The sequence below is a fragment of the Oncorhynchus clarkii genome, chromosome 12, assembly GCF_045791955.1.
Source record: "Oncorhynchus clarkii lewisi isolate Uvic-CL-2024 chromosome 12, UVic_Ocla_1.0, whole genome shotgun sequence".
Classification (NCBI taxonomy): Eukaryota; Metazoa; Chordata; class Actinopteri; order Salmoniformes; family Salmonidae; genus Oncorhynchus; species Oncorhynchus clarkii.
Window position 1 is genome coordinate 10,858,942 of NC_092158.1, and position 12,685 is coordinate 10,871,626.

At 43.9% G+C, this 12,685-nt stretch overlaps 1 protein-coding gene across 42 annotated transcripts in view; it reads right to left on the minus strand.

Annotated features, from left to right (window-relative positions):
- Nucleotides 1-12,685, minus strand: part of LOC139422700 (NEDD4 like E3 ubiquitin protein ligase) — a 106,818-nt gene that overhangs the window by 9,714 nt on the left and 84,419 nt on the right. For 25 of the 42 annotated variants that reach the window (XM_071173970.1, XM_071173955.1, XM_071173956.1 and 22 more), the window contains 6 exons: nt 10,015-10,069; nt 6,929-6,987; nt 5,395-5,460; nt 3,234-3,463; nt 993-1,114; nt 747-817 (listed from right to left, as the gene is read on the minus strand). In XM_071173970.1, the coding sequence (XP_071030071.1) occupies nt 747-817; nt 993-1,114; nt 3,234-3,463; nt 5,395-5,460; nt 6,929-6,987; nt 10,015-10,069 (603 nt within the window). Of the gene's footprint in view, nt 1-746; nt 818-992; nt 1,115-3,233; nt 3,464-5,394; nt 5,461-6,928; nt 6,988-9,916; nt 9,938-10,014; nt 10,070-12,685 lie in introns of all 42 variants that reach the window. The other 17 variants (XM_071173950.1, XM_071173954.1, XM_071173948.1 and 14 more) reach the window with 1 other exon arrangement.

Below are 12,685 nucleotides of genomic sequence, written 5' to 3' on the forward strand. Positions count from 1 at the left end.
ACCCTGGTCATCTCTACTACCTCTGATCTGGCAGACTCACTAAACAGAGAACATTCCTGGTCATCCCTACTACCTCTGATCTGGCGGACTCACTAAACAGAGAACATCCCTGGTCATCTCTACTACCTCTGATCTGGCGGACTCACTAAACAGAGAACATTCCTGGTCATCTCTACTACCTCTGATCTGGCGGACTCACTAAACAGAGAACATTCCTGGTCATCTCTACTACCTCTGATCTGGCGGACTCACTAAACAGAGAACATCCCTGGTCATCTCTACTACCTCTGATCTGGCGGACTCACTAAACAGAGAACAACCCTGGTCATCCCTACTGCCTCTGATCTGGCGGACTCACTAAACACAAATGCTTTGTTGGTAAATGATGTCTGAGTGTTGGAGTGTGACCCTGGCTACCTTCAATAACAAACAAAAAAACAAGACAATCGTGCCGTCTGGTTTGCTTAATATAAGGAATTAAATGATCTCTACTTTTTATATTTAAGTATATTAGAGCAATTACATTTACTTTTGATACTTAAGTATATTTAAAACCAAATACTTTGACTTTAATTATTTTACTGGGTGACTCGCTTTTACTTGAGTCATTTTCTATATAAAAAGGTATCTTTACTTTAACTCAAGTATGATAATTGGGTACTTTTTCTACCACTGAACTTTAAATCTCTGAGATTAAACTACCTAATGAAAGTAATGTTAATGGTGAGATGATTCCAGGGCCTCACCACTGATTCCATGTCTTTCAGTGTGATCTGCTTCCCGAGCATCATCTTGTAGAATGGTCGGATGAAGAAGCCTGAAGAGAGGAGACAAGACAACGTTCAATCAGACCTGGGGTCAAAAGATACGAAACTTATTTACAAAATGGACAATCAAAAAGGTCTATTCTATTGTCGGCGGCCTTGTGATGGTTGGAAAACAATTTAGTATAAATACCAGAGCTTCTGATATACAAGAGCAGCTGATCTTACCGTCCAATAGCTTCCCATGGAACACGGCCATCCCTGCCACTCGACCAATGAACTTGAAGTATGAGAGGTGGTCCTCGTTACACAGCCCAGAGTTAGGGTTGATCTGTAGTGTGTAGTTATCTCTGAAGAGACAAGAGAGAGAGGCTGGGGTCAGATATGAAATGTGGCACACATGACCAAAATAATTTCCACATGTGGGACAATAAAGTTTTCTAAAAGGGCCTGAAACTGACTTCAAATCTACCATCCACTAAGATTTTTTTACCAGCCCAATTTTTTTTGCCTCCATTATTAAACCAGAAACAACTCCGGATGAACATGTGATGTTTCTAAAATAATACATGTATTAGTCGTAAGAAGTGATGTGGTATATCACTCAATTTCCCCCAAGAAAAAATGTGCAACACGAGTCTTAACTAAAATATCACAGATGACACACAAAAAAATGTCAGCTGCCCCTTTAAGGGCGTGAGGTTACCACGGCAACAAGTGGGTTCGGGAGTCGTCAGTGACAGTGTGCATGTGAGATAGAGAATCTGATCAGTAGCCGTCAGCCGATGTGTCGTTGCTAGCAGTTGAAGCAAACTCAAAAACATTGAAAAACAACCCGAGCTTGTAAACAAAACAATGTAAATAGCCAAGAAACACAAGAACAAAGTCTCACTTCAGTAGATTTGAGTAAATTATAGACCAACTTTGACACCTTTGTGCAGCGCTTCTAAAAATGTATCATGTTCAGCTCTTGAATCACAGTGCGCACTGGCAGGCTAACCTATATTATTTGACTCCTAGCTAGTTCTTTGTGTGACTAGCTACCAGATATCAACACAGCGACACAAACACTTTGAAAACTGCTACTGCAACATTTATTCTGCTGTAACTTCTAGCTCAATTACTATTCGCTAACGTGAGTGAAACGCTCAATTACTATTCGCTAACGTGAGTGAAACGCTCAATTACTATTCGCTAACGTGAGTGAAACGCTCAATTACTATTCGCTAACGTGACAAACGCTCAATTACTATTCGCTAACGTGACAAACGCTTGCACTGTGGAGCCCTGACCACCCGTGTTCATCTTAGGAACCTGGTATCTAATCTGACCAATCAAATCAATGATTACATCCCAGGACAGAAGTCAACGGTCTGAAGTCACTTCCTAAGGCCAGGATTAAGATTTGTTTGAGATGTATGGTCAGAAAAAAAAAAAATGGAGAAAGAAACAGGCATGTGCAAACAAATGTTCCCTTTTGAGTCAAATGTCACTGAATGTAAGGCTGGAGATGGTCTATATGTGGTTCTTCTGAGGAAAGCATTGATTGTCAGGAAGCCAGAGGGAACGAGAGGAAGAGGGAGCCCTTAAAACAGGAAATTGGCTGTGTCTCTTTTCATGACCATCTCTAGAATTTCTTGTTCCTGTTTTAGACACTATACAATAGAGCAGTGGTTTCCTGTGGTCCGCAGGGGTACTGCATGTATTTTCTTATTGACTTTTTTCCCTTCCAAAATGAATAAGTTGGGAGTATTAATGGTATTATAAGCAATTTTACATGACTTTTCACAGTGCTAACTGTAAATAATAATAGGCCTTTCATTTGTTACATACTGAAAAAATGTACCAAATTTGACTGTCAATATATATACTTTTTTTTTTTTTTTTTTAAATATCTGTGACTCCACAAAATGGTGGTCCTCAAGAGTTTATTTTATTTTTACCAATTGTATCCAATTGTTAGTAGCTACTATCTTATCTCATCGCTACAACTCCCGTACGGGCTCAGGAGAGACGAAGGTTGAAAGTCATGCGTCCTCCGATACACAACCCAACCAAGCCGCACTGCTTCTTAACACAGCGCGCATCCAACCGGGAAGCCAGCCGCACCAATGTGTCAGAGGAAACACCGTGCACCTGGCAACCTTGGTTAGCGTGCACTGCGCCCACAGGAGTTGCTGGTGCGCGATGAGACAAGGACATCCCTACCAGCCAAACCTTCCCTAACCCGGACGACGCTAGGCCAATTGTGCGTCTCTGGTCCTCAAGAGTTTTTGATGAGGATTTTGTGGTCCCTGGAATAGAAAACGTTTGGGAAGCGCAGCAGTAAAGTGCACTGCAGACCCCAGAACTCGTCTCTTCCTCAGCTGCCATTACCAAACTGCACCAACGAACGAGAAATGTGCACATTTTCATTTGTACTTCTGTAAGTTGCTATAAGTGGTGGACAATGATAGAGACAATACATACGTGGCTGAGTATTCGAAGAGTCCATAGTAAGGGTTGAACATCTCCTTAGACAACAGGAAGAACCACTCCCTGGCCACACCTCCGTAGTCCAGCCCCTTCTCTGACTCAAACTCGATCCAGAGGCGGGCCTTCAGGATATCTGGTCTCTTCAGAGACATGATACGGCGATACGACTCCTCAAAGATGTTGGTCCTGTGCAGCTTCATCTCAAACCTGTTAGGAATGTCCGCCTGAGACACAATAGATGAAAATACATCATACACACATCCAGTGTTCCTAAAAAGGAAATACAAACCCCCAAAAAATACATGTTTACTCTAAAACGTAGTTTTGCCAGTTTATTTAAGTTGAGTTTACTTAAGTATTATTTATCTGTACAGGATGGTTGTTCATATCACAAACGTTTGGGATAAAAGCCTCGTTCAGTAACCAGGGAACACACAAAGAGAAAGACTCATTTCTCTTCAGATTAATGTTAACTAGGATGTGTGAGGTAAGGTAAAGTGTTTTTGCACTGAATGTAAAACAACATGCCACATTTGACAACTTAATTACAGTGAATTAATTAAGAATTAAGCGGGCCTAATTAATTAGCAATTAATTCAGAGTCGCTGAAATGAAGTGTGTTGCAAAAGCCTTGCAAAAGTATTCAGACCTTTTGGATTTCTTCACATACATTTTTATTGTGTTACACAGCGGGATTAAAATTGATTCAATTGTTATTTTTTGTCAACAATCTACACAAAATACTCTTAATGTCTAAGTGGAAGATGAATAGAAATTAAATAACCAAAATATAGTCGTTGCATCAGTACTCAGCTCCTTGAGTCAATACACGTTAGAATCACTCTTGGCATCAAATAACAGCTGTGAGTCTTTCTGGGTAAGTCTCTAAGAACTTTGAACACCTTGATTGTACAATATTTGCCTATTATTATTTTCAAAAAATCTTCAAGCTCTGTCAAGACGTTGGGGATCATGGCTAGACAGAAATGTTTAAGTCTTCCCATAGATTTACAATCCGATTTAAGTCAAAACTGTAACTTGGCCACTCCGGAACATTCAATGTCTTTTTGGTAAGCAACTTCTTTGGCCTTGTGTTTTAAGTTATTCTCCTGCTGAAAAGGTGAATTCCCTTCCCAGTCTCTGTTGTGAAGCAGGTTTTCTTCAAAGATTTTGCCTGTGCTTAGCTCTATCCCATTTCTTTCTATCCTGAACAAGTGTTTGCTGATGACAAGCATACCCATACCATGACGCAGCCACCACCATCCTTGAAAATAAGGAGGCAGTTACTCAGTGATGTCTGGTGTTGGATTTGGCTTAAACATTAGGTTTTGCTTTGAGGCCAAAAAGTGTATTATTTAGTTGTTTTTTTTTCCTTGTTGCATAGAAGATGCATGTTCTGGAATATTTGTATTCGGTATAATTCATATTCTTCTTTTCATTCTGTCATTTAAGTCATTATTTTGGAGTCACTACAATGTTGTTGATCCAACCTCCGTTGTTTTCTCCCATCACAGACATTGAACTCTGTAGCTGTTTTAAAATAATGGTAACATCCCTGAGCAGGTTCATTCCTGTCCTGCATCTCAGTTCAGAATGATGACTGTATCTTTGATGTGTCTGAGTGGTTTAATACATAATCCACAGAATAATTATTAACTTGACCGTGTTTAAAGAGATTTTCAATGCCCGATGTGTTAGTGTCACCCATCTACCAATCCCTGCAATTCTTTATGAGGCTTTCGAAAAAGCTCCCTGTCTTTGTAGTTGAAATTCAATACTTGACTGAGGGACCTTACAGATGTTGAATGTAGGGAGGGACAGAGAAAGGGTTAGTTATTCAAAAATCATGTCAACCTCTATTATTTCACACAGTGTGAATTGTGATTTGTTAAGCCACATTTTACTCCTGAACTAATTTAGGATTGCCTAAACAAAGGGTCTGAATACTTACATAAAGACTACATTTTAGTTATACTTTTTTATTATTATTATCTTTAAAAATAAATAAAAAATTATACTTTGACATTTTGTGTAGATTGATGACAACAAAAATTACAATTATATCAATTTTAATCCCACTTTGTAACACAAAATGTTGAGCACTAAAATGCACTAAAAGCACTAAAATGTTGAGCAGCAAGGTAACATTTCTTACCGGTTTCTTCAACTTCTTTCTGAAGTAATCGTATTTCTGTTTGAATTCTCTAGAGTATGGCACAGCCTGCAATGGAACAAACAAGTGGCAGTTAGTCAATATAACGGTCTATTCTAGAGAGAGAGTGGCTTATCTTGGTCATGAAAGATAGTATCTTTGTAATGTGCAATACTGTATACGGCATTCATGGGGACAGTATCTTTGCCTTATGTTAAACCACAATACTGTATATGATGGTAACTGTATATTTGGCTCATAGATAACCACACATACTCACAGGCCCTCTATGCTAGAGAGAGAAAGGGTGGCTTATCTTGGTTGTACAGTATCTTTGCCATGTACAATACTGTATATGATGGTGACAGCATATAAATTAGGCATTAGAATGGACATGAACATTCTTATGATGTCTTAAAGTTCAGACATTTTGGTCAGGGAGTTGGTCAACCATGGTTTGCCAGTGCTGTGATAGGATAGTGTAAAATGATGAATTTCAAGAATTTATCTGCACTAAGTTTTTTTTTAAAGATAATATGACAATAAGTTAAAATTCCATTTAAACAACGCAGTCAATCCACAGCCAGCCATACACTGTCTGAAATCAGTTGATATGAGACAAGTTGTAAATGCAAGTACTGATATTTTATCATAATAGTACTCACTGCTTTCCAAGAAAACAAAAACTTAAGACATTTATGGTCTGTTAGCATATATTTTAGAGGAAATTTATACAGAAAATGTGTATTAAACCCATATAAACTGTATTCATGATTATATGACAATATTTTAGGTTGACAATAATTATATTACAAAATGTCTGATATATCACATGCCTTACTTTTATTTAACTGCATAAGTAAAATCAGGATTATGCCTCTGCTGCCATTCCAATTAGACTGCTTTGAATTTATACCTGACAAATATGGCTGCCATTTTCAGCCCATTCTGGAACATTGAAGATTTATGGCATAGCCATCATCATGAAAACCCATTTGTGCATTAGCTAGAATTTCACAACACTAGCTAGCTAGCTAGCTAGAGAGAGTATTCCACATTGAGTGTGTGAACTGGCGTTGGTAGCTTCCCTGCCTTTTGTTTCATTTGGATTGACTTGAGACTGGTTCAGCAAGCCGACACTAGCTAGCAAATTTTCGCGCACATTTTGATTTTCATAAATACCGATTCTACCGCCACAAAACACCTAAGCTAGAAGGAAAATATGGTAGTGATGATTTGCTCATGAAAGCCCCCTGTCAATGTTAGCTACAGGTTTATCGTTTTCTGGTAAGATTAACTGACTTCAGAATGAAAGGGGGTTCAGTGGACAATTTCACTGTGGTAACATTGGCTACAATATGCTGAACAAACTTATTTTTTTTTTAGCTATCCCATAAGTGTTTGTGAGTTAGACAGATCAGTGCAGACTGCCGTCTCGCTATCTGCCGTGAAACAATGGACATAGCCCCTCTAGTAATTTAATAGGATCTCTGTGGGTGACAATATCTTCGCCTCATAGTTAACCAGAGATACTCACAGGCCCTGTGATTGCAGGACTCTGTAGACGAGGATCCTCCCATTGAGTGGCTTTGGTGTCTGAAGGTGACAAAATAACAGTCAGGAATATGGTTATACTTTATACCGTAATATACCATTAAAATAAAGCTGTAGCAGAAAAAAAAAATCTTTAAAGAAAGGTTCACATCCTCAATTTTCTTTTGTTTTGTTGTCATTTGTGATTCATCTGTGAAATCCATTCCATCACTCACTCAATGAGTCAGTCAGCCACAACATCGACTGCTGACATCCTGCTTGTTAAATTGAGCACACTGTGAAGCTTTGAATAATGAATGCAGGTAACCTGAGACAAAGATTCAGAGGTATTGATCTATGAGAACAGACAGACAGAGACAGAGAGACTGTACAGGTCTACAGTGACACCCAGGGTTTTTCTGTATCAAAAGGAGGTTTATGTGGGGGCAGTGGCAGGGAGGCGTGACAATGGGAAGACTGTAGAGGCCCCCGTCTTGGCGGCGTAGAGACATTTTTAAGCCAATGTACTGCTCTTCTACACATCAAGGCGAATGCTGTGTTCTTTTTCTCAAACATAACAAAATCAATAGTGCTAAATTCATTTTTGGGGAATTTTTGATTCTCCCTCACTTTAATTTTGGTCATTGTTAGTTCTCAAAGATTATATTATTACAAACTCATATATATATATATTAGATCCATTATCTTCTCTACCGACTTTACATCTGGTTCTAGACATTTAAGTTCACACTGAAAAAAAAAATCCACCCCAAAAACAAATACGTTTGTATCTATCTATATATAGCATACAAAACATTAAGAACATGCTCTTTCCATGCCCCAACAAATTGAGGCTGGTCTGAGGGCATACGGGTGGGTGGGTGCAACACAATATCAGGAAGGTGTTCCTAATGTTCAGTATAGTCAGTGTAAGGAAAGTATTCAGACGCCTGGAGTACACATTTTGTTACGTTACAGCCTTATTCTAAAATGGATTAAATTTATTTCCCCCCCCTTATCAATCTACACACAATAATGACAAATTTAGCAAATTTATAAAAAACTGAAATTTCACATTACATAAGAATGCAGACCCTTTACTCAGTACTTTGTTTAAGCACCTTTGGCAGCGATTACAGCCTTAAGTCTTCTTGGGTGTGAAGCTACAAGCTTGGCACACCTGTATTTGGGGAGTTTCTCCCATTCTTCTCTGCAGATCCTCTCAAGCTCTGTCAGGTTGGATGGGGAGCGTCGCTGCACAGCTATTTTCAGGTCTCTCCAGAGATGTTTGATCGGGTTCAAGTCCGGGCTCTGGCTGGGCCGCTCAAGGATATTCAGAGACTTGTCCCGAAGCCACTCCTGTGTTGTCTTGGCTGTGTGCTTATGGTCGTTGTCCTGTTGGAATGTGAACCTTCGCCCCAGTCTGAAGTCCTGAGCGCTCTGGAGTAGGTTTTCATCAAGGATCTCTGCACTTTGCTCCATTCATCTTTCCCTTGATCTTGACTAGTCTCTCAGTCTCTGCCGCTGAAAAACATCCCCACAGCATGATGCTGCCACCACCATGCTTCACCGCTGGGATGGTGCCTGGTTTCCTCCAGATGTGACGCATGGCATTCAGGCCAAATGGTTAAATCTTGGTTTCATCAGACTAGAGAGTCTGAGACTATCTTCAGAGTCCTTTAGGTGCCAACTCCAAGTGGGCTGTCATGTGCTTTTTACTGCTGAACGGCTTCCGTCTGGCCACTCTACCATAAAGGCCTGATTGGCCAGCTCTAGGAAGAGTCTTGGTGGTTCCAAAATTCTTCCATTTAAGAATGATGGAGGCCACTGTGTTCTTGGGGATCTTCAATGCGGCAGAATCTTTTGGGGTACCATTCTCCACGTCTGTGCCTCGACACATTCCTGTCTCGTAGCTCTACGGAAATTTCCTTCGACCACATGGCTTGGTTTTTGCTCTGACATGCACTGTCAAATGTGGGACCTTATATAGAGAGAGAGGTGTGTGCCTTTCCAAATCATGTCCAATCAATTGAATTTACCACAGGTGGACACCAATCAAGTTGTAGAAATATTAAGGATGATCAATGGAAACAGGAAGCACCTGAGCTCAATTTCGAGTTTCATAGCAAAGGGTCTGAATACTTACGTAAATATTGTATTTCTGTTTAATATTTTTAATAAATGTGAAACAACAGGTTTTTCTAAATGTTAACTTTGTCATTATGGGGTATTGTGTGCAGATTGACGAGGACAAAGATGTATATAAAATCGATTTTCGAGTAAGGCTGCAACGTAACAAAATGTGGAAAAAGTCAAGGGGTCTGAATACTTTACGAATGCACTGGATATAAGCACCGCCCAGTTTATTAGATACACCTACCAGGTACATTGAGTACCGGGTTGGACACCCCTTTGCCCCCAGAACAGCCTGAACTCTTAGGGACATTCCAAAAGATGGCGGAAATGTTTTGCCCCCAGAACAGCCTGAACTCTTAGGAACATTCCAAAAGATGGCGGAAACGTTTTGCCCCCAGAACAGCCGCTGACTGGATGTGTTTTGTTTGTCGTATCATTCTCAGTAAAGCCTAAACACTGCCATCCGTTTCTGTGAAACTGGATCCCTCACGCCTGGCACCGATGATCACACCGTGCTCAAAGTCTCTTAGGTCAAAATTTTTTCCCATTCTCACATTCAATCGAACGCCTTGATGCCAGCCACGTGACTCACTGTCTGTAGGTGCGATTCATTTTTGTGAACAGGATTGTGTATGTAATAAGTTAGGACTTAGGCAACGAGAGAGAGAGAGAGAGAGAGAGAGAGAGAGAGAGAGACAGAGAGACAGAGAGACAGAGAGACAGAGAGAGAGAGAGAGAGAGAGAAAAAACACATAGGGAGGTTAGTAGAGCGAGAGCGACAAAGAACGAGAGAGAGAGCAAGTGAGGAAGACTGAGCGAGAAAGAAATCGGGAAAGAGAGAGAAACACTGTCTCACCGTTTGAGGAAGAGAGATGGTCTTCAAGTATCCAAGAGAAAGAGATGAAAACAGTCAATACGTTAACACAGGTAGAGAGGCAGAGCCCTGGAACTTACTGTGGTCAATGTAGAAGGTCCTGCCATCTGCATGCACGCGTTCCTCCCAGCCAGGCTAGAGAGGAGAGAGCACAGTGAGTAACTGACTCAGACAGATGGGGGATGACAGACAGTAGGAGTGGCACCAGTTACACCTGGTAATACCACCACATCCATCCAGACCAGTACACCATTGATACAGTGACCATCCAGACCGGTACAGTACACCACCATCGACACAGTGACCACAGTGACAGTGACGCAGCGAGCCACAAACACACTGACTGTCAGTGGGACAGAGAGAGAGAGAGCAGGCCAGGGGCAAGATTAGATTGGTCCACTAGCTTCAGTCTGACCCTGTCTCAGTCGGGTAGAGAGATGGCTGTGTATCAGGAGGAAGACCACCATACCTTTACTTCATATGGTGAAGACTGGGAAAATAAAAAGGGAGGTCACTCATGCAGCAGACCGGAATAGAATAGAGTGGACCACTACCCTCCTCACCACCCTCCACGGGACCACTGCCCTCTTCACTACCCTCCCTGGAGACTACTGGCCTCCCTGGAGGCCACTGCCCTCTTCACTACCCTCCCTGGAGACTACTGGCCTCTCCCACTGGCCTCTCCCACTGCCCTCCCTGGAGACTACTGGCTTCCCTGGAGACTACTGCCCTCTTCATTACCCTCCCTGGAGACTACTGCTCTCCCTGGAGACTACTGCCCTCCCTGGAGACTACTGCCCTCCCTGGAGACTACTGCCCTCCCTGGAGACTACTGCCCTCCCTGGAGACTACTGCCCTCTTCATTACCCTCCCTGGAGACTACTGCTCTCCCTGGAGACTACTGCCCTCCCTGGAGACTACTGCCCTCCCCTGGAGACTACTGCCCTCCCCTGGAGACTACTGCCCTCCCCTGGAGACTACTGCCCTCCCCTGGAGACTACTGCCCTCTTCATTACCCTCCCTGGAGACGACTGCCCTCCCTGGAGACTACTGCCCTCCCAGGAGACTACTGCCCTCCCAGGAGACTACTGCCCTCCCAGGAGACTACTGCCCTCTTCATTGCCCTCCCTGGGGACTACTGCCCTCTTCATAGCCCTCCCTGGAGACTACTGCCCTCCCTGGAGACTACTGCCCTCTTCATTTACCCTCCATGGAGACTACTGCCATTTTCACTACACTCCCTGGAGACTACTGCCCTCCCTAGAGACTACTGACCTTTTCATTACCCTCCCTGGAGACGACTGCGATCCCTGGAGACTACTGCCCTCTTCACTACCCTCCCTGGAGACTACTGCCCAACCTGGAGACTACTGCCCTCCATGGAGACTACTGCCCTCCCTCTTCATTACCCTCCATGGAGACTACTGCCCTCTTCATTACCCTCCCTGGGGACTACTGCCCTCTTCATTACCCTCCATGGGGACTACTGCCCTCTTCATTACCCTCCATGGGGACTACTGCCCTCTTCATTACCCTCCCCGGAGACTACTGCCCTCTTCATTACCCTCCCTGGGGACTACTGCCCGCTTCATTACCCTCCATGGGGACTACTGCCCTCTTCACTGCCCTCCATGGAGACTACTGCCCTCCCTGGAGTCTACAGCCCTCTGCATTACCCTCCCTGGAGACTACTGCCCTCTTCATTACCCTCCCTGGAGACTACTGCCCTCCCTGGAGACTACTGCCCTCCCTAGAGACTACTGCCCTCCCTAGAGACTACTGCCCTCCCTAGAGACTACTGCCCTCCCTAGAGACTACTGCCCTCCCTAGAGACTACTGCCCTCCCTAGAGACTACTGCCCTCCCTAGAGACTACTGCCCTCCCTAGAGACTACTGCCCTCTTCATTACCCTCCCTGGAGACTACTGCCCTCCATGGAGACTACTGCCCTCCATGGAGAATACTGCCCTCCATGGAGAATACTGCCCTCCATGGAGAATACTGCCCTCCCTGGAGACTACTGTCCTCTTCATTAACCTCCCTGGGGATCTACTGCCCCCTTCATTACCCTCCCTGGGGACTACTGCCCTCTTCATTACCCTCCCTGGGGACTACTGCCCTCTTCATTACCCTCCCTGGGGACTACTGCCCTCTTCATTACCCTCCCTGGGGACTACTGCCCTCTTCATTACCCTCCCTGGGGATCTACTGCCCCCTTCATTACCCTCCCTGGGGACTACTGCCCTCTTCATTACCCTCCCTGGGGACTACTGCCCTCTTCATTACCCTCCCTGGGGACTACTGCCCTCTTCATTACCCTCCCTGGGGACTACTGCCCTCTTCATTGCCCTCCCTGGGGACTACTGCCCTCCCTGGGGTCTACTGCCCTCTTCATTACCCTCCCTGGAGACTACTGCCCTCCCTGGAGACTACTGCCCTCCCTGGAGACTACTGCCCTCCCTGGAGACTATTCCTCTTCCTGGAGACTACTGCCCTCCCTGGAGACTACTGCCCTCCCTGGAGACTACTCCTCTTCCTGGAGACTACTGCCCTCCCTGTGGAACATTACCTTCCCCACTACCCTCCCTGCGGAACACTACCCTCCCCACTACCCTCCCTGCTGAACACTACCCTCCCCTCTACCCTCCCTGCTGAACACTACCCTCCCCACTACCCTCCCTGCTGAACACTACACTCCCCACTGCCCTCCCCGGGGACCACTGCCCTCCCCGGGGACCACTGCCCTCCCCGG